The sequence below is a fragment of the Excalfactoria chinensis genome, chromosome 4 (assembly GCF_039878825.1).
Source record: "Excalfactoria chinensis isolate bCotChi1 chromosome 4, bCotChi1.hap2, whole genome shotgun sequence".
NCBI lineage: Eukaryota > Metazoa > Chordata > Aves > Galliformes > Phasianidae > Excalfactoria > Excalfactoria chinensis.
Window position 1 is genome coordinate 49,206,019 of NC_092828.1, and position 27,941 is coordinate 49,233,959.

Sequence of the window (27,941 nt, forward strand, 5' to 3'; positions counted from 1 at the left end):
TCAGTGTATGTCTTTGTTCTTTCTTTGCAGCCTCTCAGCCAGTACACTCTCTGTGTCATCGGGGAGCAGTCTGGGATCTCTGGCATCCAGCCGGGGATCTCTGAACACATCAAGCAGAGGGTCGCTCAACTCGCTCAGCTCCACGGATCTCTATTATAACCAAGGAGATCAAATAACAGATTTGGACTATCAGTATAAGCTTGACTTCATATTGCAAGAAAAAAGTGGATACGTTCCTTCAGGGCCTATCACTACTATTCATGAAAATGAAGTGGTCAGCTCCCATGGGAGACTGGGTTACGGTGACTCTCCTTCAGCCACAGACCAGCCCAAACTGACTGAGCCTCCCAAATCTGTGACATCGCTGTCTTCCAGGTCTTCACTGTCCTCCTTGTCTCCCCCAGGCTCCCCTTTGGTTTTAGAAGCTGCATTTTCCATCTCTGCTCAAAATTCCCCTCTGCATCACCTCACTACAGACTTTGAAGACTGTGATTTTGCAGGCATTAGTCTCTGTGAGAACCAAATATTGTTGGACTCTGAAGCCAGAGCAGGATCTCAGATTCCTACAGACAATAAGGATCTTAATGAAAGCATTAGGCAGCCTCTGTCTTCTCTGCATGAAGGAAGTTCAGGTAATTTGTGAAAAAATCTAATGTGAAAATGCATACATAACACAAAGATTTTCAACAAACAAATGGCTTTTGAGAAAGCTCTTGTAACTGAAGTGTAGCTTGATGGGCTCAGATTTGCGATTGTGGGCAGTCAGTATTTCTGAGGGACACTACATAACTTGCAACTTTGGGTGCAGAGAGCGGAGCGTGCCCTGTTCCACCTGCATCTGTTCAATAGCTGTTGCAACTTTCTATCCTCAAAAATGACTGAAAAAGAATAAGCTGGATCATGCAGACAGGAAGGATGCATGGAGTCCTTAGGTACTGTCAGGACTTTGGAGGACAGAGCAAAAATACCTTGTGCTATTTTTTAGTAACTTGAATTCAGATACTTTGCTTCTTATAGAAGAATAAGTTACAAGTATGGCTCCTCAGTGGAGGAGATTTCTGGGCTCAACAGTTACAATTTGCGTGTGTGTCTATAGTTATTTGAACCTGCTCTCACCAAAAGATCTGCAGTTCATTTGTATATAAGTAGAGAAGGAGAGAAATTTCCACATGCTGTGTGAGTTATGGTGTTGCTCTGCCTATTTTTAACATGGATTTCATAGCTTTTAGCTTTCTACCCATCCCTGAGTTAGAACAGAGCACCTAAGCTAGTCTGGGTAACTTCCAAAAGGATGAGTCACCCCATCCTAGAATCTGCTTCTCTTTATGGAAGATGGGATGAATGACACTATGGGTTATGGAAGTGCTGTTGGTAATTAGGTAACATTAACTTTGATAGGCCATTAAGGCTGCCAAAATGAGCAATTTTGAAAAACCAGAAATTAATTAAGGATCCTGTACCACTAGTTTCCAGAGTAAAATGGGCCTCGTGGCAAGGCTTTCAGTACGTTAAAAGTGAGGTACGGAGCTGGGGTTGGTTCAGTGTTGCTACTCTAATTTCTCTTTTGGAACTGCTGCAATGCTAAGTGGGAAGGTTTTCAGCAAACACAGCCTGAGGCATAAAACCTGCATGGCATATTTCAGCCTAACATGTAGGTAGTACAAGGCTATGAATTCAGATACTACAGAATCTTAATCTTGGGGCAGACAAACATAGCTTACGACAGTACAGCTAGTAATTTCATATCATAACCTGCCTTGGCTATTTAGATGTAGTGCTCACCAACCTATCTGTCTGTCTCTGACTTTTCTCTACAGGTGAACCATACATACATTTCCTCTTCTGTACATGTCCCTGCTGTCAGAAACCAAGTTGGAATATCATGTAGTTTTTCCACAGTCAGTCTCTGTCGTTGTCAAAGTCAATTCAGGCTGCTGTGGTAATTCCTAAGGGTAATCAATAAATCATGTCATCACCTTCACCCCTCACATGGTGGGGGGGAAGGGAAAGAGCACTTCATCATCAAGGAAAAAGCATTCCTACTGCCATAAGTAAAAGCACAAATGCAGCAATCAATCATCTAATCTGAAGCCTTAAATTTTAAACATCTTAACAAGATGTAAAGTCATGATTCAGGTGGGGAACATAATGCATACCAACATCCTCACCCCTCGGCAGATAACAGTACTGCACACACCCTCAACTAACTGAGTTGCAGAACGTGGCTTTCAGTGAATGCTGCTGCTTTGCTGCCTGAAACTAGTGTATGAATACGGATTGAAGATTAAAGATGAGTAGTAGTTGATAGTAAAGACTCGGTAGAATAAAAATTTTTTGATGATAGAAAACCAGAGGGTATTTTTCATTTCTAGTAGTTATATCACTGGAGAGAGTGCTTCTGTCTGACTTGTGAATATTTAATAAAAAGTAGGCAATCACTTTGCATGTAGCTGAAGTGTTTCTATAGTGTAGAATGTGAACATAGCAATACAGGTTCACAGATGAGGATAATGGGAGTTAATAATGAGGATAATGAAGGATAATAACTAGCTCAGCTGATACAGGTGATGATAGAAGCATGTATTTTGGAATGGAATAACAGTTGTACATTTTCAAGTTCATCAGTTTGAATAAATCTCTAGCCAAAATATGTGGAACCAGTAATACAGTCTCAGAACATTTAATGATGTGGAACAAAACTACTCTGTGATACTCAGTTAAGGGTCACTGCTTTCAACTTGACAACTTCCTAAGCTGTGCACTTCTCTTTTTCTGATTATTAATCTCTTGGACTGATTTTCATTCTTCTTTCTTTTCATAGGTGTTGACTTGCCAAGAAGAGCAGCCAGTCATCTGCTTGCAGAGAAGACAGCTTGTGTATCTGCTGCCGTGTCTGATGAGTCTGTAGCTGGAGACAGTGGTGTATATGAAGCTTCAGTGAAACAGTAGGTTCGAGAATTGGTATTTCCACCAAAAAAGCAAATGTTCCTATAAGCAATTATATACCATTGGCACAAGGAATTTAGAAATGCTGTGTAAGTTCTGCCATGCAGTTGTACTGACACTGCTCAGACTGACCTCTGATACTGCTTCTTTAATATAAATCCTGTGATGGCACAGCTTTTCATTCGAATAATTGTTTTGTTAAAAAAAAGTGAACATTGGAAAGATGAGAAGATCAGGCCCTGGCCATCCTGCAGTAGGTGTTCCTTCTTGGACCAGTGACTCCAGAGGTGCCTTCCAACCTCACCCGATCTGTGATTCTCCAAAAACTCAGCCTTCACTTAACTAAGTGACTGTGATTGAGTAGTTCAGTTCACTAACCATTGTTGTCTTTCTACTTCATTTCAATTCAGAGCTACTGTGATCGCACAGTATTCTCTGATTGTAAGCAGAAGTGGACAGAAATAAACACTGGAATAAAAGGCATGGGTTTTCTGTGGAACTCTAGTTATCATCTCCAGTGACTGGTGGAAAACAGAACCATGTTTTCTCTTTTCCCTGTTGCTATTCAGAAAGAGAGGAAAGGAGACAATTGCATCCACTAAGCCTATGTAAAAAAGCAAGCTATAGCTATTTGCACAAGCTAAAATTTACAGACACCAGATCTTCTGTGATAGCTCCAGGTGTGGATACTTCTAATTCTCATTGAGTTGGAAGTAGTGAAGTGGTAATGAGTACCTCTGTGTGATCTGCTTATGTTTAGTAGAAGTGTCTTTATGAGCACTCTGTATGGAATAACAATTTGTCAGTGTGCTCCTGAAGCTACCGTACAGTAATTTCCCACTGCATAGACCAGCCTTCGTGTTGAGTAATTTAAGGCAGGGAGGGAGAATAAACACGCCCTATCATATTAGCCAGCAGCTAGGAAATGAACAGTAGAAGGAAACCTCTGAATGTATAGTCTCAAAATAACTCTGCCCTGTCTCAGTGAGGTATGGGATATCTGCGACATTCTCCACGGTTAACTATTTTGACCACTGTTCGTTGATCCTGACAATCTGTTTTAAGAACTAGTGAAACACACTAACAGCAACACATCCTTGTTCAAACCTCCCAGAAAACAACTGGAAATGTTTTTACCATGCTGGTTCTCTGTAATTCTGTTCCATACTGGAGTTGCTCTTCAGCTACAAGACTTGAGTCCTTTTGGTTCTTTGAATGGTTCTGAAACAGGCTCAGAGGAAAGATGTTTGCACAGAAACTTCTCTGTTGTACAGAGTTTTTGTTTCTCAAAGGTCCTCCAAAGTAGTTTTCATATCCAATTTATGTGTGGTCAGATATTTATTAGAACTTTTAATTTCCAATTTTGTATTTGGAGCTATTAAGAAGTACTAACCAAGTATAGGAAAACGTTGCCAGTTGTTCTTTTGCCAGTTAGTCTGGCCTGTTTTAGTAGTCAGCCTAAGGACTCTGACTCATGACTGGGTTTGTCAAAGTGTTCAGGCAGTACTATCTTGAAACAGGAATTGCTGTTAGGTAGGCTGGAAATTCTCATTTGGACTGCTTGCTGCAAGTAAATTCAAGAGAACGCATGTGCATTCTATGTCTGCCTTCCTTAATTATTGCTAAAAGCTAAATATAACATTCCTAACTGTTGCATATTTGCTTGCTTGCCCTAGTCTAATTGAAACTGAGGACATTGTATACAGTGAAGATGATGCAACAGCACTAGAGGCTGCCCAAGTTCAAATAGGACTGAGGTGAGCAACTGGCAAAGAGAATTTATGTGTTCCTATGTAAATAAATAGTGAATTTTCCTCATATTGTTCTTTCTTTAACAGATATGACAACAGCAATTCAAGTTTTGTGATAATCATAGTCCAGCTCAGAAATCTTCCAGTGTTTTCTGTCCCCCTTGGCTCTAAAGTGTAAGTAGTAATCTGAGAATACAATAAATTGAATTTTCCAAAGAAACGGATTGATTTGCTGCTAAAACACGCATAAAAACTAAAATATGCATAACACAAACAGTAGAAGTATGTAGCTTTTATGGACTCCAGCAACACAGCAAGAAAACAGAGTTACCAGGAAATTTGCACATTACACTGAAGTGGAATACTTAAATTTTATGTCAGGGTCATTTTTCGTTCAGCCAAGAAGTTGTAGGTTTGGCACAGGAGAATGTGAGGCACCGATGGATGTATTCACCTTTTTTTTCTTTACTGAAGTGAAAGTAAGCACTTCTGTTAAACAAAGCTAGTGAACACTTTCTTTTGCTTCTCTTTTTACCCATCAGTCTGGCCTGATGCCAATAAATAACACTCCAATTAACCACTTGTTAATCATAATTGTGATATGTCTATTATTCATACTTGTTTTCTAAGCATTTCCTAACTGTTGCTTAATCTGTTAAAATGGCTGCAAGTAGACAGTGCAAGTTGTTCACCTACATTATGCAAATACCACAGCAGCATTACTGGGATTGCACTGCACTGCCGCTTTACATTGGGATTGTTGTGTTGAAAGGCCAGATTCTTGTTCTCCAGGCTATATTTTCTAACCAAGAAACTTACTCATTCTTGTTATCTCAAGAAGCCAAGTGCAACTGAGGAAAAAAAAAGCTATGTTCAAATTCAGGTTTGGGGGACATTTGATTTTGTTAACCTAATTTCTTTTCATTTATTTCATCCAAAAGTGATTTTTTAATAATATTAACAGTATGTATAAAGTTGCTACCATAAAATATTCTGGGGAGAATAAGTTTTTTTCCAGAATACTTTTCCACTTGTTCTTCCTGCCTTAGCTGGCTTCATTGTATTCTACTCTTTAGTATGTGTCAATAATGTGGAAAATCAACGCCAGAAATAAGTTAATGCATAGGCACAGAAAAGATGCAAAACAGTTAATGTGCTCTGATCCTGTGTTTGAGGCCCTGCATGCTACGGAAAAAGAGTTACAAATTACAGGAGGAATGTCTTTCATCCATTGAACTACTTGTAACGGGAGACCTGCAAGCTAGCTGTTACTGCCTTTATTCACATAGTATCCATTCATAATTGTTGCATAAAGAGAATGCAGCTGCATACCAGTTGGAAGATACTTCTGTACTTCTTCAAGCTTTCAAGCTATATTCTTCTAAGTCTCACTTCATGTATTACATGCCTTAAGCAGCTATGGCCCTAGATGGTTTTTTCCTCATTTTTCTTAGCTTTCCATTTTCTTTGGAGTTTTGTTTGCCTTTTGAAAAGACTGAAAAATGTGCCACTGCTTTCAGTGCTGCTCACACTGTTCTGAGAGTTTAACTTTTACCTCTACTGGAATTTCTTCTCATTTTTTAATTAACGTTAAGGTTCTTTTTCCTCCTGTCTGTGAAAAGGGTCTTCAGCGTGTGTTCACAGTACCAGACCAGAGGATAAATTTGGATAGAGGCAGAAGCAGCTGCCTCTTTAGTTACTGCAGAGGAAGAAATTCATTTTGGGAAATGTTTGTGCAAAGGAAAGGTGGGACTTTCTCAGCCCCATCTCTCTTTTTCACTTCCTTTCCATTCCATTTCTGATTTGTCGCTGTTTCATTTTCTCACCATGCAGTCCTATAGACAGACAATGGGGTGAACTTCTATCGCTCATCATCAAAAAGTGTTTAAATATAGGTAAAGATTTTGTTTTGTTTTCGACAGGTATATTAGAGTAGCAGTACTTCCATCCTCAGCTGATACCAGCTGTCTGTTCCGCACAAAAGTTCATCCTGCCATGGAAACCATTATACTCAATGAGATATTCAGAGTTGCCATTTCCCAAGGAACATTGCTGCAGAAGACACTGAGAGTAGATGTTTGTGCAGTCAGTAGAAGCCGTCGGGAAGAATGCTTGGTATGCGGTTTTACTTCTGGCTCTTTTTTGGCATGTACTTGTTCGTAGTGTCCCCTTGTATTCTGATGCGCAGGGCCACTGAAATTTCACAGTACTTGCTTCAGAATTTTTTCTCCTTCTCGTGGTTGTTGCTTTGATACTCTGGCCTTCTCTGAAATCCCAGGTAGCCAATTTAATCCTGGGTGGATATTTCAGGAGGTGGTTTGATAATGTAGCCTTACTGTAAGCTTTAATTACAGGCTGGTACTGCAGCTCTGCTGTTTTAGGTATTAAAATATTACAGACTTCATTGCAAAGTTATGCTAATGCTAGCTTTTAAAGTGAAAGCCGAGAGCCATAGTATGACCAAATAAATCAGTGCAAACTCTCTTTATCAAAACCTGTCACAAAGAGCAAACTAAATTTTTATACATTGTTGTAGATTAAAAGTTCACTTTTTTCATTCTTTTGTGATCTTTAGAAGTAATAAAAGAGCATGATATCTGTAGACCAGATTGCTAGATGGGCTTTTTTGTACTCTGTTGTTAATTGCAGTTATCACCTAATTAGTGACTTTTCATTTACTTTCAAATTGCTTTTGCACTATCTTATGCAAGTCAGTTTTGTTTTTCACCGTAAGTCTGTTGTAGTGGTACAGTGAGAGTTTTGGTTAAAATGCCCTGGAGATGCTGGAATTCTGGTGGGGTTCTTCAGACCAGACTGCAGGAGTAGCCTCTCACTTGCAAAAGTGTAGGAGTTCCTGGGGTGTGTGTTGGCCTTCCTCGGTGCGTCAGTGGAATGAATTCATCAGCTTTGCTGATGTGAAGAAAACCAAAAGGTTTTCCCTTAGGTAAGGGAGGAGTCACAGAACAAAAATGCAACAGAGTGGAGGATTCAAAGGCGAAGGAGAAAAAAATTAAGAAGACATAAGGGTTAATTGTTAATCACAAGATTAGAAGAAAGAGTTGAGAATACCACCTCCAGCAGAAAGCCTGGACATCACAACCAGCCTTGGCAAGGGCTACTCAGCCTAGTAGCCATGAGGATGATTTGCTTTGCCAAGAATGGAGGATTTTAATCTCCAAGAAACAGCCTGAACACACAAGTACTTTGTACGTTTTCCCAGAGTGCTGGTCCAAATGAAAAGGCTTCTTAATCTCTTTTCATCTGCTTCTTCACTTGTTAGAACATGCAAGTCACCCATTATTGTTTGCAGTATTGATGGTCTTTGTGGTGGAACAACTGTAACTTGCTGCTCTATGGGCTGATGCTGCAGGTATCACTGGCACAGATTTTTGTTATTGAAAGCTATAGAAAGCAAATGTGTGCATTACAGAGATAGAGCGGGATTTGTGTGATGCATGTGGGGAGAAATTCTGCAGCCTGAAATAGAATAGAGCAGAATGGACTTTGTGATGGACCTTTCCGTGTACTACTTGGCTTATTTTGATCAAGTAGAAGTGAAGGGAGACAGAAAACTGTACAGTTAAAAGAGAAGTAAGATCCACATCAAATTGGTGCTGCTTAATTTACGTGACAAATACCACTGAATTTATTTTCAGCTGTCTTACCGGAAAAGAACTTCAGACTTCTTCCCTTTATTTTTGTACAGGCTGGAACTCAGATCAGTCTGGCAGATTTAGCATTTTCTGATGTGACTTGTACTCCGTGGTATAACCTTCTGTCTTGCAAGCAAGTTCCTGGCAAAAAAAACAAGGATCGGAGTGAGGAACCCATGTTTCTTTTAAGCAAGGAGTCATCAGATTCATTGGACTTGGTGAGTGAAGTATTGACTGTTACTTTAATAAGAAGAAAAAAACCACAGGCCCAAATTGTGCCGTGGCACTACAGTTCTGTGTATATTGCTCTCCCCTGAAGATTTGAGGCCCTGTCTTGCAGACACTTCTGTTTATAGTCTTTTTGTGTGAGTAGCTCCCATAAGGTGTTATAAACTTGTTGCTAAGCATGGGTAGGGCTGAAGCTTCTTAGTGGATTAATTGCACTCTAATTCAAAACATTTCTGCTGTTGAATTTTAAAAATAAATGTTACTTACTGGCTTTGTTAAGATTACCATTGACTTCCATATGCATGTATTAAAAACCGCTATTTATTATTTGATTTTGCATACTTAAAAAAGTAATTTCACAGAAAATGCTGTTTATGCAGAACACGTGCCAATTCCTTTGGTTCAATAAACTTTTCTGTTTTAATAATTCCTCAAGAGAATGGCATTAAATGTGACTTTTAAGAAGAACCTGTTTTTATGCTAGGGATATTACAAGCGCGAGAGGAAAAGAGAGGAGTTATTACAGGATGACAGGAACATATTTGATTGCACTATCATTATACAAACAGTCTGTTTTTGATTGAGCTTCATTAATGTTCACATACTAACAATTCTAACTCGCTGTTGTGATCTAGGTCAATTTGTGCTGGTACCAGGGAGCACTGGGGTAATAGAGCTCTTGTAAGGGGGTCTTCTTTCTTTTTTTTCCCCTTTTTTCTTAAACTTGGGTTATGTATCACTCAGTTCTGGTTTTGCCTTCTCCTTCCTTGTAAGCAGGATGCTGTGTCAGCCCTGCTGGAGAGAACATCCGCTGAGCTGGAAGCAGTAGAACAAGAGTTGGCTGAAGATGACGAGGAGGAGGAGGATGATGAACAGGAGCAAAGGGGCTCTGAGGAGGACTGGTAGAGCCATTTGTTCTTTACTATTTGTGTTTGAATGATTCTGCTTTTCCATCTTATGTATAGATTGTGAGAGAGCAGTATGGGGATGGGATTCTTGCTCCCTTGTGCGCGTAATTCTTTTACCTTCTCAGGTTTGCAATGTCTTGGCTGCCCTATTAGTTCCCAGTGCTGATGCTCCTCCATGTACGTTCTTCCATGAAACCACTTGGTGTGTCTAAACCACTGGAGCTGTACTAGGATGTCTCATATCTAGCTGCATTAATAAGTGACTAATAGGATTTGAGTGGAGCTCTTCTGTCTGACAAAGTCTGTGTAGATGCTTCCACTGATTATCTTGTTTTTGAAGAAGCTGTGAACTTCCCTCAAAAAGATTTCTTGCTAAATTGCTGTTATGGGTTCTGCTCCAGTGCAATTTTTTAGCTATAAGGTAAAAATAAATACATGCTTTATTGTTGGGGAAGGAGGGACTTGTTTGTTTGTTTTGTCAGTTTATTACAACCAAAGTCCTTCAGTGTTAACAGCAGAGAGCTGTACAATATAGTGCAGTGTAATCGTCATGATCCTGAAGGGGAACTGTAATAGAGCTTGCGGGGTTTTATTGGAGCATATAATGAAGTGTGCCTTCACATGAACTTAATGGAAGCACTTCAGTGGTGATCATTTTCCCATTAGGAAAACACGTATGTTATACATGAGTTGAAGTCCTAGGCCTTCCACTGTTTTTCTGTGGTGGGCTTTATCAACTTAAGAGTAAGACCAGGCTGCTTTTGTTCATGCAGGTTAGAAATGCTTGCAGAAGCATCTGATGAAATTGGGGATGAAGAAGAAGATGGCATTAAGCTGGCAATAGAAGGCAACTGTACCAATGATACGGGGTTATTCATTGATGCAGTAGAAACTGAGGAAGATGAGAACAGACAGAACAGAGATGAACCCCATGAAAGCCAGCAGGCTACTGTCATACTAACACTGGTGAGCATCTTAGAATATGCGTTCCTGTGGTATCTTACTAGGTCTGAAGACCTGCTTCTGAGCATTCACAATTTGATGTCGCATTTGCAGTAGCACTTGTATGAACTTTTAACAAAATTGGCATAGTCACTTCTGAGCTGTGCAGAAGGCATTTACAGGCATGCTGCACAGAGCTTCTGAGTCAAAGACAATTAATTAAAAATGTCAGTCTTCACCTCTTTTTCGTTGTGCGAGGAGACTGTGCAAGGTACAGGAGCAGTTCAATAGTTTCAATCTGTGCATACCTAAAATATTTCTGCACATCTGTTTCTTTGCTGCCAATGTTCATTTTTTTTTTTCTGATTTATCTGTTGTTTCCCTTCTAATAAACGGAGGCAGAAACAGAACAGGGATCAAGATCTTTAGAGCGATGAGGGAATTTCCTTATTTCTAATTTCTGCTTTTGTGAAATACAAATCTGGCTTAGCAGAGGAAGGAAGATTAATTAACAGAAGGCTCCAAAGTGTGTATTAAACCGCGTACTACCCGCACACTGTATGTGATTAACTCCAATGGCATGTTCTTGTTAACTGTTTGCCTAAAAGTACATTCCATCTTTCAGAGAGGACTACTAGAAAATAATTCATACGGATGTGCCCGATATGATAGTGTATAATCTAGAAATTAAACTTTTAGAACATATTTAGAACATATTTCTGCATCTTAATGAAAATAATGTTGCTGACATTAGAACTATGGGTTCTATGAAGCAGCAAAGATAAAAAGACAAGAACGACCGCTTGTTCCTCCACGTTTGTAACGATACAAAAGTTTGACACCTCAGTGGACTTGTTGGAAATTGTAATTAACTTCCAATTAATGTGGAAAGATGCCAAATGAGCCAAGGCCGTGGTATAAAAGGACTGACAGTCTTCTGGGTAGCAGACAAATATAGATCAAAGCTCTAACTCAGCAAGGGGAGACGTCAAGGAGAACATCTGAAGGTTAGACATGCACATACGTCTTTTGCAGTGCCAGGGCTGGGTGGATCTGGACAGTAAAGGAAAGACATTGCAGATCTGATTATAAACAAGCCATGGTATAGATTATCTTGTGCCAGATCTCTCACGGTTGCAGTTGTGCTATTTAGGTCCTTGTATTTATCACCTGCACATTCAAAACTATGAACTTCATTAAATTACCCCAGTTGAAGAAAATGCCCCGGTGCACATCAGAAACACCACATGTGCCAGCTGCTGCAGTGCTTGTTCTGTCCCTGCTGTCAAGATGATTGCTGCGTGTAAGCACAAACGGCACCTCCTACAGGGATGTCAGCACCCGAGGCTCCTCAGGACATGTGAGGGACAACTGTACTGGGCAGCAGCCCTTTCTCAGGGCAAGGAGCTAGCAGTGGCCTTTGCATGGTTTCACATGGCTGGTGCAGCTCTGCACATTATCATAAGGCACCACTCTGCTTGCCCTTAGTGGATATATGGAAGAATCAATCCCAGCTGCTGCCTTGTGTGCAAAGGCACCGTCTCAAGCATGGCTGAACCTTGCTGTTCCTCAAATGCTGAACAAATCCAGTATAAACACAAATGCATAATAACTATCTCTGCAAATGGCAAATCAAAATGCTTGTTGTACCCTGGTTGGATCAGAAAATGTGCAGGGCAGTAAAGGCAGAAGCTATGGTTCTAGAGGAGAGAGAGTTACTTTCAAAAGCTGCCTGGACTCCCCTAAGTATTTGGGGAGTTTTGTGTTTCCTTGCTTGGTGTAGCTACTGATCTTTATCTGTCCCCTCCAAGGTGACAAGAATGCTTGTAAAATTGAAAGACATAAAGCCTATATAGTGGCATGTGTCCAGGCGTAATAGTTCTTACAAACCGAATTCCTTTTGATAGGTTGATAAAGAGACTAACACTGAGGAATCAGTTAACGAGAATGCAACAGTCCGACCCAAGGACAGAGCCAGCTGGAGCTCAAGACAGCGTCCCTTTGTCAGGAACAGCATGATCGTGCGCTCACAAACCTTCTCGCCAGGCGAGCGGAACCAATACATCTGTAGGGTAAGAGGAAAAACACTTGGCATGAAGAGCTATTAACTAAAGAGTCATTTAACTTCTTGGGAACGATGCATTAATGACAGTGAGTCATTCACCAATTTTCTCTGCAAGAGGCAGAGCCTATGCTTTCTCTATCTCTTTCTTTCCCTAACTGACCTGTACATAGCAGAATTGGCTTTCAGCAAAGTTGTACACTCTTGTAAAACACCTCTATGAGGGTGAAAATGCATTCTGTTGGATAAAAGTAACAGAGTCCTGTGCTTGGTCTCTGAAATAAGTGTTTCACTGCACGGAAGCAACTACAGCTCCTACACAGCAAAATAATTTGTTAAAACAGAATGGAGTTCTCTCTGTAAACTGGCATTACCTGAACATATTTTAATAGTATAACCATTTAAAGGTAACCGTGTGGAAAGAGCTCAGTCACCAGTAGTAAATCTCACTTTGTGTCTCAACTGGTTTTAAACCTGGACAGCCCAAGTCTTGCTGTAATTACCTCTTAGAAAAATGGGTGAGTGCAGCCCAGGGGCTAAGTTTAAAAATGGCTTTGGCAACAAAATTCTCCGGTCTCTACGGATAGTAGTGTGGAAACTAAATAAATAAGTTTAAATTATCATCCCTGGTGCTTCTAAACTAATGGTGAAAATCATGTGTTTAGAGGTTTAGGCAAGAACTGCCAGCTCTGTAAATTGTAATTTACTCACGCAAGTATGATTTCTTTCAATACTACATGCTTTAATTCTTTTCCCGTACAGTTAGAGGTGGTTCCATAATAATTTGGAAATACTAAAATTGGCCACTTCTGTGATGATCATTGGTCTAAAAAAAAAAGCTGTAGTCAATATGTAAATACGCAAGTGTTCCTATATATGAATGAAGTGTAGTGTAACAATCTTTACACAGTTTGGACAGATGACTATCTGATTTGCAAACCTAATCTTCAGTTTAATTCCTGTACACTGGAAACTGGTTGTATTGAGGGAGGAAGTAGCCTTAACGTCTGCCTGTGGGTCTTCTACAGGCAGCAGCACTAGATGTTCTGATGGTTGACTCAGCATAAACTCTTGACGTTTCTGCATCCAGCAAAGTTCTGGGCTTTTGTGGCTTTGAAATTTGCCAGAAGCCAGGTTCTGAAATGAGAAACTTTGGCCAAACCACTGTCTTTCTCATTGTGTATGGTATGGCCTAGAATGAAAGTTGCCTAGGAAAAATCCATGTTTGCAGAAGACAGTCTTTCACAGCTTCAAAAATACTTGTGGTCCATTGACTGAGCTCAAGAGTGTGCAGTGTAGCTGAGTCTGAGTCCAGGGATAGGCTGAACAACTCAGGCCTCCTCAGTCCTAATCACCACATGTACTGCAAACATGTCCAGCCTTCCTTGCTCTGGTACCTTACTAGAGGAAAGCAGCCAATGGATACACTCAGGCTAGCTGTTCTCATTTTAGAAGAAATCACCTAGCACTTATGTCTCATACAATGTTACAACAAGCAAAAAGTATGCATTTTTTTGAGGCCCAAAGGATGGACTCGTGATCTGTTTGGTGCCTTTGAAAACCTCCCTTGAAAAGTGCTTAAAGAACATCAGTGACGATAATCACCCAGGCATATCCAGGGGTGAGTTCCTAGTAGCATTTCCATGGTGAACAGACTTCTCTCTAGAGAGGTGTGCTCATATTGCAAGTGTGTTCCATTTCTCACACCCAACTCCCAGTCAGTTCTGTGTAAGCATGCTTTAAGGGTCTGCCTTTGTTGGTTATGGAAATGTTAGCAGAATTAATTCTTTGTATCTACCCTTTTCTGAGAAGGTAAAAATAAATATTCTACAGATGGAAGCTTTTGCTTTCTTTGAAGATTTACCACCACGCATGTTGATGCATCTGACAGTCTGCATTGATTTACATGGAACTAATGCCATAATTAAGAAAACACTGCTGTTGTGCTGTGATGCATATTTCTGAGAAGTTGTAAATGCTTCTGAAGGAAGCTGGAACACACAAAAAAACGTTTGTTGAATGACTGCACGTCTACAGTAATTTACCTTCCCTGTGGTCGTTCATTAATGTCTGCCCCAAGTACATGAAATCCATAGTATAACCTGCAGTCACATAAAAGCCAGCCAGTCATTTGGTCCTTCTTAATACCCAGTTACCTTCCTTGCATTCCTGAACAGTCTACCTCCTATTCATTAAGATCAATGGCTGTCTTGGCCTAGGAATAGAATTTTAGAATATAAACTTTAGTTGAAAAATGTTTTATTTTTTGCTAAGAATTACCTACGTGTTAATTGGCACTGAGAATTTCTGACTGGTTTTATCCAATAGAGATGTATTTGTATGTGAAGATGCTTTATATCTCTGTTCATTGTGTACATTTTGACAGTTGAGTCGAAGTGACAGCGACAGCTCAACACTAGCCAAAAAGTCTCTCTTTGTGAGAAATGCCACAGAAAGGAGGAGTCTGAGAGTCAAACGGGTATGTACTGCATTACCTGAATAGTTTAAGACAAATGGGGGAATCGGGAGTAGCAAATAACTCAAACCACATGCTTTTGAATGCAAGTTTATGAGCAAAAGCAATGCAAGTACCACAGGCATCCCCTGTAGTTTCAGGTTGAAATCTCAACACAGTAGTCTTTGTCCTCCATAGAGTCACGGAATTGTCTGAGTTAGAAGGGACCCTCGAAAGCCATCTGGTCCAACTGCCTTGCAATGAACAGGGATGTCTGCAGCTCCATCAGGTCCTCAGAGCCCCTCCAGCCTGACCCTGGGAGGCATCCACCACCTCACAGGCAAGCTGTGCTTGTTCGTCAGTGACCTTGGCTGTCTCCAGGGATGGGCTGGACCAGGCTCATCTTTGCCCACTGACAAAAGGACCGAAGGCAGTTGAAGCTGCACAAATGTGAGCACCAGCAGTGTATCTGCTGAGCAAGTTTGGGTGCAAATTTCAAGGATTCTGACATGCTTTCAAAGTTGGCTTACTCTTATCCAAGAGAGTTTGGATAACAAAGGGATTGAAGAAGAATCACAGAATCATAGAATTACCCAGGTTGGAAAAGACCTTGAAGATCATCAAGTCCAACCGCAGCCTAACCAGTACCCCATCTCTAAAAAACCTCTGCTAAATCATATCCCTGAGTACCACATCCAAACGGCTCTTAAACACATCCAGGGATGGTGATTCAACCACCTCCCTGGGGAGCCTATTCCAGTACCTAACCACCCTTTCTGTAAAGAAGTTCTTCCTAATATCCAACCTGAACTTGCCCTGGCGCAACTTGAGGCCATTTCCCCTCGTCCTGTCACTTGTCACTAGTGAGAAGAGACCTGCCCCACTCTCACTGTAAGAACCTTTCAGGTACTGGAAGATGGCAATAAGGTCTCCCCTCAGCCTCCTCTTCCTCAGACTAAACAGCCCCAGCTTCCTTAGCCTCTCCTCATAGGGCTGATTCTCCAAGCCCTTCACGAGCCTCGTTGCCCTTCTCTGGACCTGCTCCAGTACCTACATGTCTTTTTTGTGCTGAGGTGCCCAAAACTGGACACAGTACTCAAGGTGAGGCCTCACCAATGCCGAGTACAGGGGCAGGATGACTTCCTTAGTCCTGCTCACCACACCATTCCTGATACACGCCAGGATGCCATTGGCCTTCTTGGCCACCCGGGCACACTGTCGGCTCATGTTCAGCTGTGCATCAATCAGTACCCCCAGGTCCATTTCCTCCACACAGTCCTCCAGCCACTCCGCCCCAAGCCTATAGCGCTGCCTGGGGTTGTTGTGGCCGAAGTGCAGGACTCGGCATTTGGTCTTGTTGAACCTCATCGATCACACTTATTTTACATAGAATTTGTTCTTATAAGCCATGAAGTATATTTTTAATCTTGATAGCAACTAAAGAGAAAAACTCCTGCAGAAGGATTGTTACCAGGTTGCAGGATTACATTTGCTATAGGAAAGAAATACAGAATAGTCTGGGATGACTAGTTCTGCCCTGGTTATTCGTGTGAAATGCACAGTGAAAAGGTACTAAATAAATGTGCAATACACTAAGAGTTGTTTACAGTTTTCATAATATTAAATAATTGCTTGGACTTTGAAAAAGTAAATGTTAACTAAAAAAATAATACTGTTTAAATCTGTGGGGGAGTCTCGTGTAGTTTTGGGCTACAGGCATAGCGCTATCCTGAGGATCAGAAAAGGATTTCTTAGTTTTAACTTTATCATTCTACAAATGGCTGGTGAAACTTTTGCACTTATTTGTAGCTACTAATTAAAGAGTGATTTCAGAATAGGTGGATTTTTGGAGTTGGATCTCAAAATAGCAGCATTTTTCTGAAGGAAAACAAAAAATAGCTGAGCTTTTCTGACTGTATTATATCAAACCTTCCACTGGCCTCTCCAGGTACTAATTTTTATTTTCCTCTTTCCCAAATGATTCAGCCTGTTTGCCAACCAATCATGCGAAGAGCTACGCAAGAGTGCCCCGTACGCACTTCCCTCGACTTGGAGCTGGACCTCCAGGCATCACGCACACGACAGAATCGCCTGAATGATGAGCTTCAGGCCTTGCGGGATCTTAAGCAGAAGCTTGAAGAAATGAAAGGTAGAGGAGAGACAGACCTTCCCCTGTGCGTACTGGAGGATGAACGATTCCAGAAACTCTTGAAACAGGCTGAGAAACAGGTATGAGCAGCATACAGATTTCGTGTGATGAAAAATATTCTTCTACTTTTTTAATTTGTTAAAAGATTTTTACAGAATCTCACGTTTGACTTCATATACTGTATAACTCAGATATGTGAACACTATTTCTTTTTTACTCAATACCAAAGTATTTAAACCTAGAATTGGAAATGTTATTTTTCTGGTGCCACTTGAACATTGCTCTCCTGGCCGTACAAATATGAAGTTTTGTAGGTAGTTTTGTCCTTCAGTATTGGCTGATTTGCAGTCTTCACACAATTGGTAGCTAAGAGATCTTTGTACCAGGCAGGGAGGGGCACTGGCCATTACTTTCACTGGTGTGGGATTATGGAAAAGGTAGTATATCAACCCTGGTGTATTTCCTTATGGAGGATGATGCCTGCAGATTACCAGGTTCTGTTCTTCATGTGCTTGTAAAGTCATACAAATACATATTCAGCATCTAAACTAACATAAGCTAAGTTGGGATGCCCTCAAGTGGATGAAAGACAAGAAGCAGGATAAGGGATGAGAGATAACAGTGACAAGATAGAACATAGGAGATTCTGGCTTGATATATGAAAAATCTGGATGCTGAGTGGTTTTTGTTCTGTGTTTTTCTTTTTTATATCATGAGGAGGATCGTACAATGAAATAAGGGCCCAGAGAAGTGGTGAACAAAAGCAACAACAACAAAAAACAGCAGCAAAAATCAGCCTCCACTACCTCCACTTTTGGAGATACTGAGAACTTAATGGTGGAAGATGCTGAGTGTGCAGCTCTGGCTTGACCTGCTCTAAGCAGGAGATCAGAGTAGTCACCCTCTAGAGCTCCCTTCCTCTCAGTGTTACTCTGTAAATATCAATACTCAATGAGGGGATGTTGGCAGTGATCTCCAGGAGAGATTTGTGTTCTTTAGCTGTTCATCGTTGGTGCAGATGAGTGTTTTGATGACACCCTCGTTATTCAAAATAGTAAAAATGGAAACAGATATTAACAAGGTGCAAAGGTCCTCTTAATATGTAGGCAACAGTTTAAATAAAAATTGTAAATGTCAGTATGTGCACTTTGGTACAGTAGGGAAGGGATAATCCTACAATTTATGCACAAAAAGAGCTCTGAATTTGCTGCTAGGAATGGGATATTACAGATGCAAGAAACAAAAATGTCAGCAAAAACATCACAGTGTTCAGATGTCAAGAAGCAAATAAGACATTGGGAACTACAAACAAAGAAAAGAAAGCTGAAATGAAACTAATAATAATTCTTTAATGACAGAAATACATGTTATGCCTGCAACATAAACATTGATTTGTTCTGGTTCCCCATCCCAAAGTAAGTAGTGAAACTGCCAAGGGTGAACAAGTACAGTCAGAGGGAGGAAACAGCTTCTATGTTAGGAATAACCAAGTAGCCTCAGCTGTAAAATCACAGGTGACAAGGAGGATGGCAACTAATCAATGCCTTTTAAAATGCAGGGAGGGGACTGAAGAGGGAACAGATTGGAAAAAATAAAAATAAAAAAATTAGAAACTGTAAAAAACAGGTTTTGCCCAAATATCATGAACGTTGCAAATTTGCAGAGTCAAAAAGCACTGTGATAAATTTATGAAAGAACATTCTAGCAGAGGTTATTAATTGTAGCAATATCACCTCATTCAAGAAGTCCTTGACCATCAACTTAGGGAAAAAGAAAGTTTTTTTTCTCGGTATATTCTCTCAGCTGAGTTCTTGATCAGTACTATTCTCTCTCTCTCTCTCTCTCTCATCCACGCTCTATATCATTACAGCCTTCCCCTGTGGATCAGATCAACCCTGAGCTATACTCTGCTGTTAGTGCTTCCTCCTTGGTTAGCAGAACACAGCAGTCTAAAGAACATTGTCATAGATTATTTTTCAGGTCCTGCAGGTGTTATAATGGCACAGACTAATGCAGCAGCTCTTAAGTGCCAGGATAACTGGGAATGTCTCAAGTGAAAAAAGAAACTGCAGATGTGTGGGGGATGTTCAAAATCAGTGGCTGCTCGTAGTACAGTTACTCTGCTTGAAGCCCAAGACACAGGCTCCATACCTTCCCTTCCTACCAGACTTTGTTAAGTACAAGTACATAGAGTCCACTAACACCTGCAGATCAGGAAACAGTACGTAATGCTGTGCAGCAGAAACATTTGCTTGTTTGTCTTAAATCCTCATACAAGTAAGTTTTCAGATACCTGCTGTCCTCTGTGTGCATCCTAAAAAGGCTCCTGTGTCTAGCTATAAATAGCTTATTTCTTTCCAGTACATCTTCAATGTAGCCCCTAATAACACAAAACCAAAACAAAGACAACAGCTTTTCATTAGACTCTTTCATTCTTCTATACAAAAAAACACTGAACAAGGTAGGAGTTAGTGTTTCAGCTTTAATTTCACTAAGCTTTCCTTATTACTTGTTATCTCATGCTTACATTAAGCACAGATAAAGAGATTCCTGTCTATCCAAAGCCAGATTTTTGGCCCATAATGAATGCACGGCCAGAGTATTAGGATGCCTTTCTGTAGTTTATGTAGACAGAGGATTGCTTTTATAAATCACTCAAGAAGCATGGCACTAATATAAACCTTGTCTTGTATATACCTTCTTATGTGTGTTCTCTTAGACAGACTGGGCTGAAGCCAAATCTACCTGAGAGTACAGTGAAACTATCAAGTTCTGAGTCCTGATCCATGTTTGTGGTAGCTGTGGCAAAGGGAGAAATTACTTCCCTCAGTTACCACTTCTCCCTTCAACTGGGCGCTGCTGCTCTACACTGGCAGACAATATCTTGTAGCTTTCTGCAGCCTGCCACGCTAGTTCAAAATAAGATTGACAGCTGTCTGGCAAGTCAGTCTGTAGAACCTTGATCCCTCACTATGTATTGTAATTTCCTGCATATAAAAATGTAACAAATCAGAAAGGAGTACATGTATCAAACAGGAAGGTAAATGGACAGTCAGTGTTTTTGTTGCTAACCTGAAATGCAGTAATCGTAAGAATCTCATATAATGAGGGAAAAGGTAAAATCAGAGAATTTTGGAATATTGTTCTGTTAGTGTTTTGATGATAGATATTAGCTCGGGAGCTGAGAAAGGCATACGGCCAGTGACGTGCAGAAAATTAATTAATACACTGCCAGTTGCAGATTGCAAATGTATGTTTACTAACTAGTAGGAAAAACAGTGTTTATAAGTTAATTCCATTTTAAAATCTTTTGCTATTTTGGAGTTGGGGACAGAAGTTAACAGCAGTACAAGCTGACTGGGGGTGTTATAAAATGGCATTCCTTCATACAAACACTGGAGCCCATTTCAGCAGATGCAGGGTGCCGCTATCTGCTGGAAGCAGGTTTCCTTAAAGACTGTGAAGCTGATAGCATGGGGTAATGTTTTTGTATTAGTTGGTTCTGTTGTTTGGGAACCTACCAGGCTGAATTCAGATCTGGAGATGTAAATTCCTAAGTTTGAAACCAAGTCAGAAGATGTCTGTTTCTGGCTTGGACATTTGTTTTCATTTGAGGTAACAGACTAACTAGCATTTGAGTCTGTGTGCTTAAAGTCGGTAAGCATCAAAAATAAGCCCCCAAGCAACTTCAAGAAACGTTTAAGAACATGAGGTGCTTCTGTTAAATTTTGATGGCTGACAAAACTGAATATGCAGTAAATAACCTCTGTGTGACTGTCCCTTCAGCCTAGGAGTGAAGGTGAGTGTGCACATATGAGGTGCCATTGGCCAGCCTTGCGTCCCACACAGAATGAGAGTGATAATGCATGTGTTAAGAAACTCATCTGCGTCTGAACATTAGCCACTTGTCTAAGAGACCCAGATGACTGCCCACTGAAAAGGAGCTGCTCTTCAAATTACTGGGTGTTCAGATGCCCTTGGAACCCTTAAAAAGCAAGACAAGAATAAAAAAGCAGCGCTCAGTAGCAGTTTGCCACCTTGATGGTGGATGGTACAGCTCTGACAGTGCTGGTGATGTGGCAGTGTTCGCTAAAGAAGTCTGCAATAGAGGCAGCAGTACTGAGGTATGGAGATACTGTAACTCACTTACGGGCATTCATGTCAAGAAAGATCCATGATCTCTTGTACCAGACTGTGTTCCTACCTTAGGTTTGACGCTGCTACAGTGCAAAAGAGTTGTTATCCACATGCAAAATCTATGTATTTTAAGCAGCTTAAATGAACCTCTCTGCTGGGACTATGACTTCTCTACCATTGGGACTGAGAGAGCACTGATGGCTATCTCCAGCTCAAGGGAGAAGCAAGTCAGCAAGGACCTCTGAAATGGAAATCAGTGTCCATGGAGCCAAGAAACCCCTTGGGAGCTCTCATCTTTCACCTGTGGTTTATTCCAGGGTTCCCATTTCCTTCAGTTCAGTTCCCTTCTTATGTGCAGTGTTTAGTAAGGGATTCGTAGGATGAGAAAAATGCTATTCCTAATCTGAATTTACAGAAGATATTAAGAGGTATCCTTTGTATTTAAAATGCTGTTATCTTGCATCTACCCTTCTACCAGTTTGTTTTTAATCCTTTATTAACATAATAAAGGAAGATAAGTGACTATTTCCCATTCATGCTTTGTTGTATGGTGCTGGAAATTTGATTTCAGCAGATTTAGCATCAGTTTAACATGATTTTGGGTTATGCCCTCAGTGTCTTCAAAGCATTTTAATAGTAGAAGAAACTGATGTGAAAAATGCATTTCAGAGACAATTATTTGTCTTTGTTCCCCACTCCCACCCCCCCCGAATCACATGGACAGTAAGCACTGTAGCATTTAAAATATTTTCTTGCATAAATTTGCAGAGCATCTCTAAGCTGAAGCACATACTAACATTAGACTTGCAGTTGGGTGACAACAATTGGAAAGGATGCATCTTTGGTCCCTCATGTTTCTTTCAGACTAATGCATCCTGGCAGGGCTTTTTTTTTTCCATACATTTAAGCAATAGGCTAATATGGTTTCTCCTTAAAAAGCAGATGTTTTGTCACAATTAAAAGTGCAAGAGTTCGTGATTGCTAACTTTACAAAGAAGGTTACAAAGCTTGAATGTGTGTTCTGAGAGATGTCTTCTATTTTTCTTTTTTCTTAATTTGTCATTTCATATTAGGTACAGGGATCTTTCTGAACGACTTTCTGAAGAGCTTGATTTAGGAAATAAAACTATTCTATGGGGGAATTACTGTCTCTCAGTATTAGAAGGACATTTTGTTTGTATTAATTTAGGTATTGTCTAACTTTAGTCATCAGAAATACGTTATCGAAACATACAGCATGTAGTAACTACCTATGACTGGCATGGTTTGTTCTGTTTATTTTATTTTATTAAGAAAATGCTCTGTTACCTTATTTAGTGCCCACTGCTTAGGCATGTGAGATCAGTTCTCTCTGTCAAGATTTGCTTGACAAAAGAAGTTGTCATTTCTATGAAATAAGCAGTTGCTCGTTACTAGCAAAATATAGTTATTTTAAGTTATTTTACAGGCTGAGCAGTCGAAAGAAGAGCAGAAGCGAGGTTTAAGTGCTGAGAAACTGATGAGGAAAGCTTCAAAGGATGTATGCCGGCTTCGGGAGCAGAGTCAGAAAGTGCCACTACAGGTGCAGTCATTCAGGTAGGCCCTTTAGGGAATAAAAGGGTTAAGGCTTTTTATGGTCTTTTTTTGTGTAGTTAAGTAAGATGAATTTTTCTAAATATAATCAAACATGCCCTATCGTAGTAGTTAAAAACTATCCATGCACCTTTGAATTTCAAGAAACATCACGCATTTCAGAGGACTGGGTAACTTGCTCATGTGACAAAGGCATCAGTGTGTCACTGAGCAGTGGTGATGGTGAGGAAGCATGGTGAAAAGTTGCACATGTGCCTATATGTCATGGTTCTGATGACCCACAGGTTAACAGTGGGCTTTCAAGTTTGAGAGGTGTGCACTGGCTTATGCTAAGTGAGAATACCACATGAATTCCTTCATGTACTTTCTGCTGTTCCTGTGACCAAAAGGAGGGAAATACAGATCTCCCATAAATAAAAGAAGTCTTGAGCTAAACAAAAGTACCGATTAATCAGTTTCCAGAGCAGATGCATACTGTTCTGCTTTTCCTTTAGAGGAGATTTGTTTCAGGCACCAGGCATCACTGAAAAAGATCCTATCCTCCCCCTGCAGGAAGGATGTAGTAAAACTCCGTCTTCGTCTATCATCTGATCACCCAAGAATCCAGTTTATGAAAATCCAGTTGATTTTTATACTGTGCTACTGTTTTCAAACAGAATTGAAGCTCAGAGAAAAACATGGTTTAGTCTGTTGGACAAATAGGCATCTCCCGTGGCCAGATTGTAGTCAACCTGTTAGTTGGGCTTGGTATAAAGATGTGGCCTCAAAGACAAATCACATGCATTTTGAAGCTCTCAAGAACGTCTCTTCTGAGTTTTGATTTGTAAGCCCCCACTATTTATCATCCGCTTCTGTCAGACAGGCGCATATGAACTTGTTATGCTTCAGTAATGTCTGAGTTCATAGGAGACAAATGGTAGCACAGTGGAAGCAACTGCAGAATGGGATAATCATTCTGCTTCTTGCTCAGACCTAATTGTTAAGTTTTCTTTTTCCATTTCCAAATTTAGGATCAAATGTTTTGTTTTCGTCTTCCCCCCTCCTCTCCCCCTGAAATATCATGGCAGAAAATGCAGCCATTAGAGCAGTATTTCAGTTGCGTCATTGTAGTTATTACTGAAACATTTGCTTTTAGAGCTGCTTTTTACATAAATGTGCTTAAGAAGGAAATGATATCGGAATGCCAACCACAGTTGTAAATAAATTCAGTGTATTCTCCAAGCCTATATCTTAAAAAACCATGCTGTAACATTAGCAACTCTACAGTGGATGACATTAGTCGTGCCATAAATGGTAAAATACTAACTTGTTCTGTTTGGTAATTTCAGGGAGAAGATAGCATATTTCACAAGAGCAAAGATCAGTATACCAGCCCTTCCAGCTGATGATGTATAATTACGCATATTCAATTAAATGTTTTTTTCCACTGCTCATCTTCTTTTTCAGATGAACTTCATATTTCTAGTGACTTGCTTTTACAGCTCTTCTGTTTTACATTCAATATTGATACATTTATTTGTAAAATACAGTGGATTGAATTGTTGTATGTCTAAAAAAATGACAAAAAAAAAAGAAAACCAAAGTAGATGAATTTTGGTATATTGATGCTGATTTTGTACAGTTTGTATGTATTGCATGTGTTTTTAATTTGTAAAGATGGAACAAAGGAAGTACTGAGCATGTATCCTGTTGAACCGCACTGTGTTGAGAAATATTACGTTCAACAGAAGATTGCTTATCTTTTCACTATTTTCATGTGAGCAGACTGTGAAGATGGCTGTTTTGCCATGCAATATTTTTGTATAAGAGTGTGACTTTTGTAGTTTGAAGTTAACTACAAGTGTAAGCTTCTTTCCAAAACGTCAAGACTGCCTCACAACAGCTGCTAATTAGATTTGTCGCCCGCATTGGAGTTTTTGTTTCTGAATATAAATTTCTTCTGTTCTTGTTCTGTAATATTGTGTAGGGAGAGACAAAATTCAGAGTTAAATTTTGTGAATGTACAGTACTTTAACCTGCACTAAAAGATTTCTTGCATCCGTGGGAGAATGGGGAAAGACAAAGCAGACAAGCAACCCTAAAAACTTTCTGTGAGACTACCAAAAGGGCAGCTGCTTTCTGAACTGGAAGCTGAATCAAATTGCTCATACCAACAGTGAAATCAAAATACTTATATCTACTGTACACTTAGAAATGAGTTTCTCTCTATTAGTCTTTTGTCCTAGAGGCTGCCTTATTGCCTGCTAGGAGAATATGGAAGTGTTCATGAGGTTTACAGTTAAGAAGAGGATTTTATGGAAGTATTTGTACCAGGAGAAAAGTTTGTCTCCCAGTAACTCAGATATCAGAAGTTTGTTGGTGAAGTAAGCACTCTCTGAAAAAGCAAAGATCCTGACTAGAAGGAGTCATGTATTTTGGTACAATCATGTTATCCATGTATGCATGGTCTTAATCTCTCAGAAGAGTTATAATTGGTGAGAACATGGAAGTGAATATAACAAACGTTATGGTAGCAGCTGTCTGAAATTCACACTGACAATTCTGCGTAAGCCTTACCCAAGGGCATTCTTATGCACAAACACATTCTTATGCACACACTTACTTAAACATATAGCCAGATGTGCTGTTTTGGGCAAGATGACTGGTTAAACATCATTTATGAATGCCCCACTTGGTTTTTCTTGGTTGGGTTTGAGATAACATATTTGAAAGGTCAATTTAAAAAAATAAATCTGGAATTATTTAATGTTAGAGGTGAAATGAAGGTTGACAGTTTCAACTTCTCAATTTGATTTTATGTTTGCAGAATGATGTTTAGAGGTGTACTTTGTGATTTTTCTTTTATTTATTTACAGTCTTATTTATGTTTTGTTTAATATAGTTCAGTTCTGGCCATAAAAATATTTCACATACGATGGTATTGTGAAAAGTATTTAGAGCTGTCTGAATTCTTGACAGATCAGCTTCTTTTTCTGAAAGTTATTCAACACGTGAAGAAAGTGTTATCGTATATTTGTAAGCATGGAGTAAGGTCAAAATTTAAGGATTGTAGGCCTCTGCTCACAAAACTCATTTCAAAATGTGCCTCATTTTCCAAATTGGTAAAGTTGAACATATTTATAGGCAGCTTTTAACAAATCTGTTTTTTTGTTGTTTTGTTTTTGTTTTGTTTTTTAATAAATTTAAATTATCCGACCTCAAAACACTCAATAGAATAAGCTAACATATAACAAATAATCCTGTCAGTTTACAGTTATAGATATTACTCCAAGTAGAATTTACTCTGCACAGCAGAGCGTAACAAATGTAATTAGTTCTGTTTCCAGGTACCACTATCACTGCGGTTGCAGATATCAAAATCTAAATATTACTGGTTCAAGAATATTTAACCAAATGAGCGAAGGTTAGAAAAAAATTGTAATAGAACACAAATCAAATAAGATTTTTTTAAAAAATATTGCTATGTTTATGCTGTATTAAATATTAAATGCTCAGGACTGAACTAAATATTTAATCAGGTTTTATGCTGAACATGGTTCTGTTCTAATTTGTCTGGAAAAGTATGCAAATACATCACGTAGATTAACTTGTCTCTGCACTTTCCATGTGTTTCAGTGATTGGAAAATACATTTTTTTTAACAAAGTTCTTCTCCAGACCAGTGTTTTATTCAATTGTTATTGCTGTTTTGTGTCTTTGTAGCAGCCATCTGTTTCTACAAGGAGCATGTAGATTTGTCGGTATAAAATCTTTGCAATTTATGGGAAGCTCACATCAGTCACTGACAAGTCTTAGGATAAGTTATAAAGAAAATGATGCATACACCTGAAGTTAATTCTTTACATTCATTAAAGAAAAGCTGCAATAACAATGAATACTCTTCAGCAGACAGCAGCTTGTTACTGTTCAAAAATGCTCACTCTCCAGAGCGTGTGTATGGTGGTGCTGGCATATATTCAGTTATATATATTGACACACACACCCTGGATGGAGAATATTGTGTGACAGCGGGGAAACAGTGTAGACTACTGCAAATGAATAAAGGTCTGTGGAATTTAAGTTTATATCTTGTATTAGATTTTCGTAATGAATGTTGAACTGGCACTGCAAACTCAACTTTAGGGCTTCTGCTATTTCTAAGTGTTAAGTCTCCATGCATGCCTAGAGCTCCACAATTTTTTACTCATTTAACATAAAAAACAACACCAACACAGTCAAGCAAATTAACATAAAAATACAATGAAGAACACTGCAATTGATCAGATTTTGAAGAAAAACAGTGGTGACTTAATGTTAATTGATGAGCTATTACAATCTAATTAAAATTGAAAATAAGTAGAAATGAAAGGAACCAGACTGTAATAATCCCTCCCCCAGTCTTGTAAACAGTAGCCTGTCTGTTCATCACCATTTTCTTACTGCAATGCAAGAGTAAGAAATCCAGAAAACTAGCATGTACCCTTGTTAACGTCTTCCATTTCTAATTTCCACCTGTTGACGGTTGTCTTGCGTATCTGCCATTGAATGCCATTCTGGTAACTGATGGTCAGATGATAAGAAGATTGTCAAGAGGAGTAGAGAGCCTCCTAGAATTATAAAAAAGCCACCAAACCAACCACTGAACAGTGCATCCCCTATTTCCCATCTGGGCACAATCTCTGGGATCACCTCATCCCAAAATTCCTGGATTATCTTGTAGGCAACCCAAGAAACAGGAACTAAGACCAGAACTCCAGATATCCACATGAGTATTCCTCCAAGTAGTAACAGCTGTTTCTTTAGCTTCTGCTCTGTATCCTCTATCTTTAGGCAGTCCAAACCAAGGCTAGAGATGACAAGGCTCAGAAGTCCTAGTCCGTTTGATGTAGATACTAAAATCCTGGAAATCCTGAATTCTACGGGCAAAGCTAGAAAAGAATCAAAGTCTTTACACTGTGTTCCTCCTACGTCTTGGACTACGCAGGTTTGCCAGAGTCCCATAGTCCAAAGCTCCAGTTCATTTAAGTCTAAACCAAGGTTTTTCCAGTCTGGTAAATAGTTACAGGTACCAGTTAAAATCCATCCTATTACAGACAGCAACAATCCAAGTAACTGCAGCCTGTGCCTGTGGACCAAGTCCATTTTTACCAAAGTAGCACT

General features: G+C 39.7%; 2 protein-coding genes across 2 annotated transcripts in view; one reads left to right on the forward strand and one right to left on the reverse strand.

Annotated features, from left to right (window-relative positions):
- Positions 1-26,859, forward strand: part of WWC2 (WW and C2 domain containing 2) — an 86,459-nt gene extending 59,600 nt beyond the window's left edge. Inside the window, exons 11-23 of the mRNA XM_072334700.1 lie at positions 31-632; positions 2,822-2,945; positions 4,623-4,703; positions 4,785-4,871; positions 6,620-6,812; positions 8,404-8,568; positions 9,356-9,480; positions 10,260-10,452; positions 12,336-12,500; positions 14,877-14,969; positions 16,932-17,174; positions 22,679-22,806; positions 24,132-26,859. Coding sequence (XP_072190801.1) covers positions 31-632; positions 2,822-2,945; positions 4,623-4,703; positions 4,785-4,871; positions 6,620-6,812; positions 8,404-8,568; positions 9,356-9,480; positions 10,260-10,452; positions 12,336-12,500; positions 14,877-14,969; positions 16,932-17,174; positions 22,679-22,806; positions 24,132-24,198 — 2,266 coding nt within the window. The 3' untranslated portion in view covers positions 24,199-26,859. The remainder of the gene's footprint in view (positions 1-30; positions 633-2,821; positions 2,946-4,622; positions 4,704-4,784; positions 4,872-6,619; positions 6,813-8,403; positions 8,569-9,355; positions 9,481-10,259; positions 10,453-12,335; positions 12,501-14,876; positions 14,970-16,931; positions 17,175-22,678; positions 22,807-24,131) is intronic.
- A 407-nt stretch (positions 26,860-27,266) lies between these two features.
- LOC140251734 (claudin-22-like) lies at positions 27,267-27,923 on the reverse strand. Its single transcript, XM_072335799.1, has one exon. The coding sequence runs from the start codon at positions 27,921-27,923 to the stop codon at positions 27,267-27,269; it is 657 nt and encodes a 218-aa protein (XP_072191900.1).
- Between the last annotated feature and the right edge of the window lie 18 nt (positions 27,924-27,941).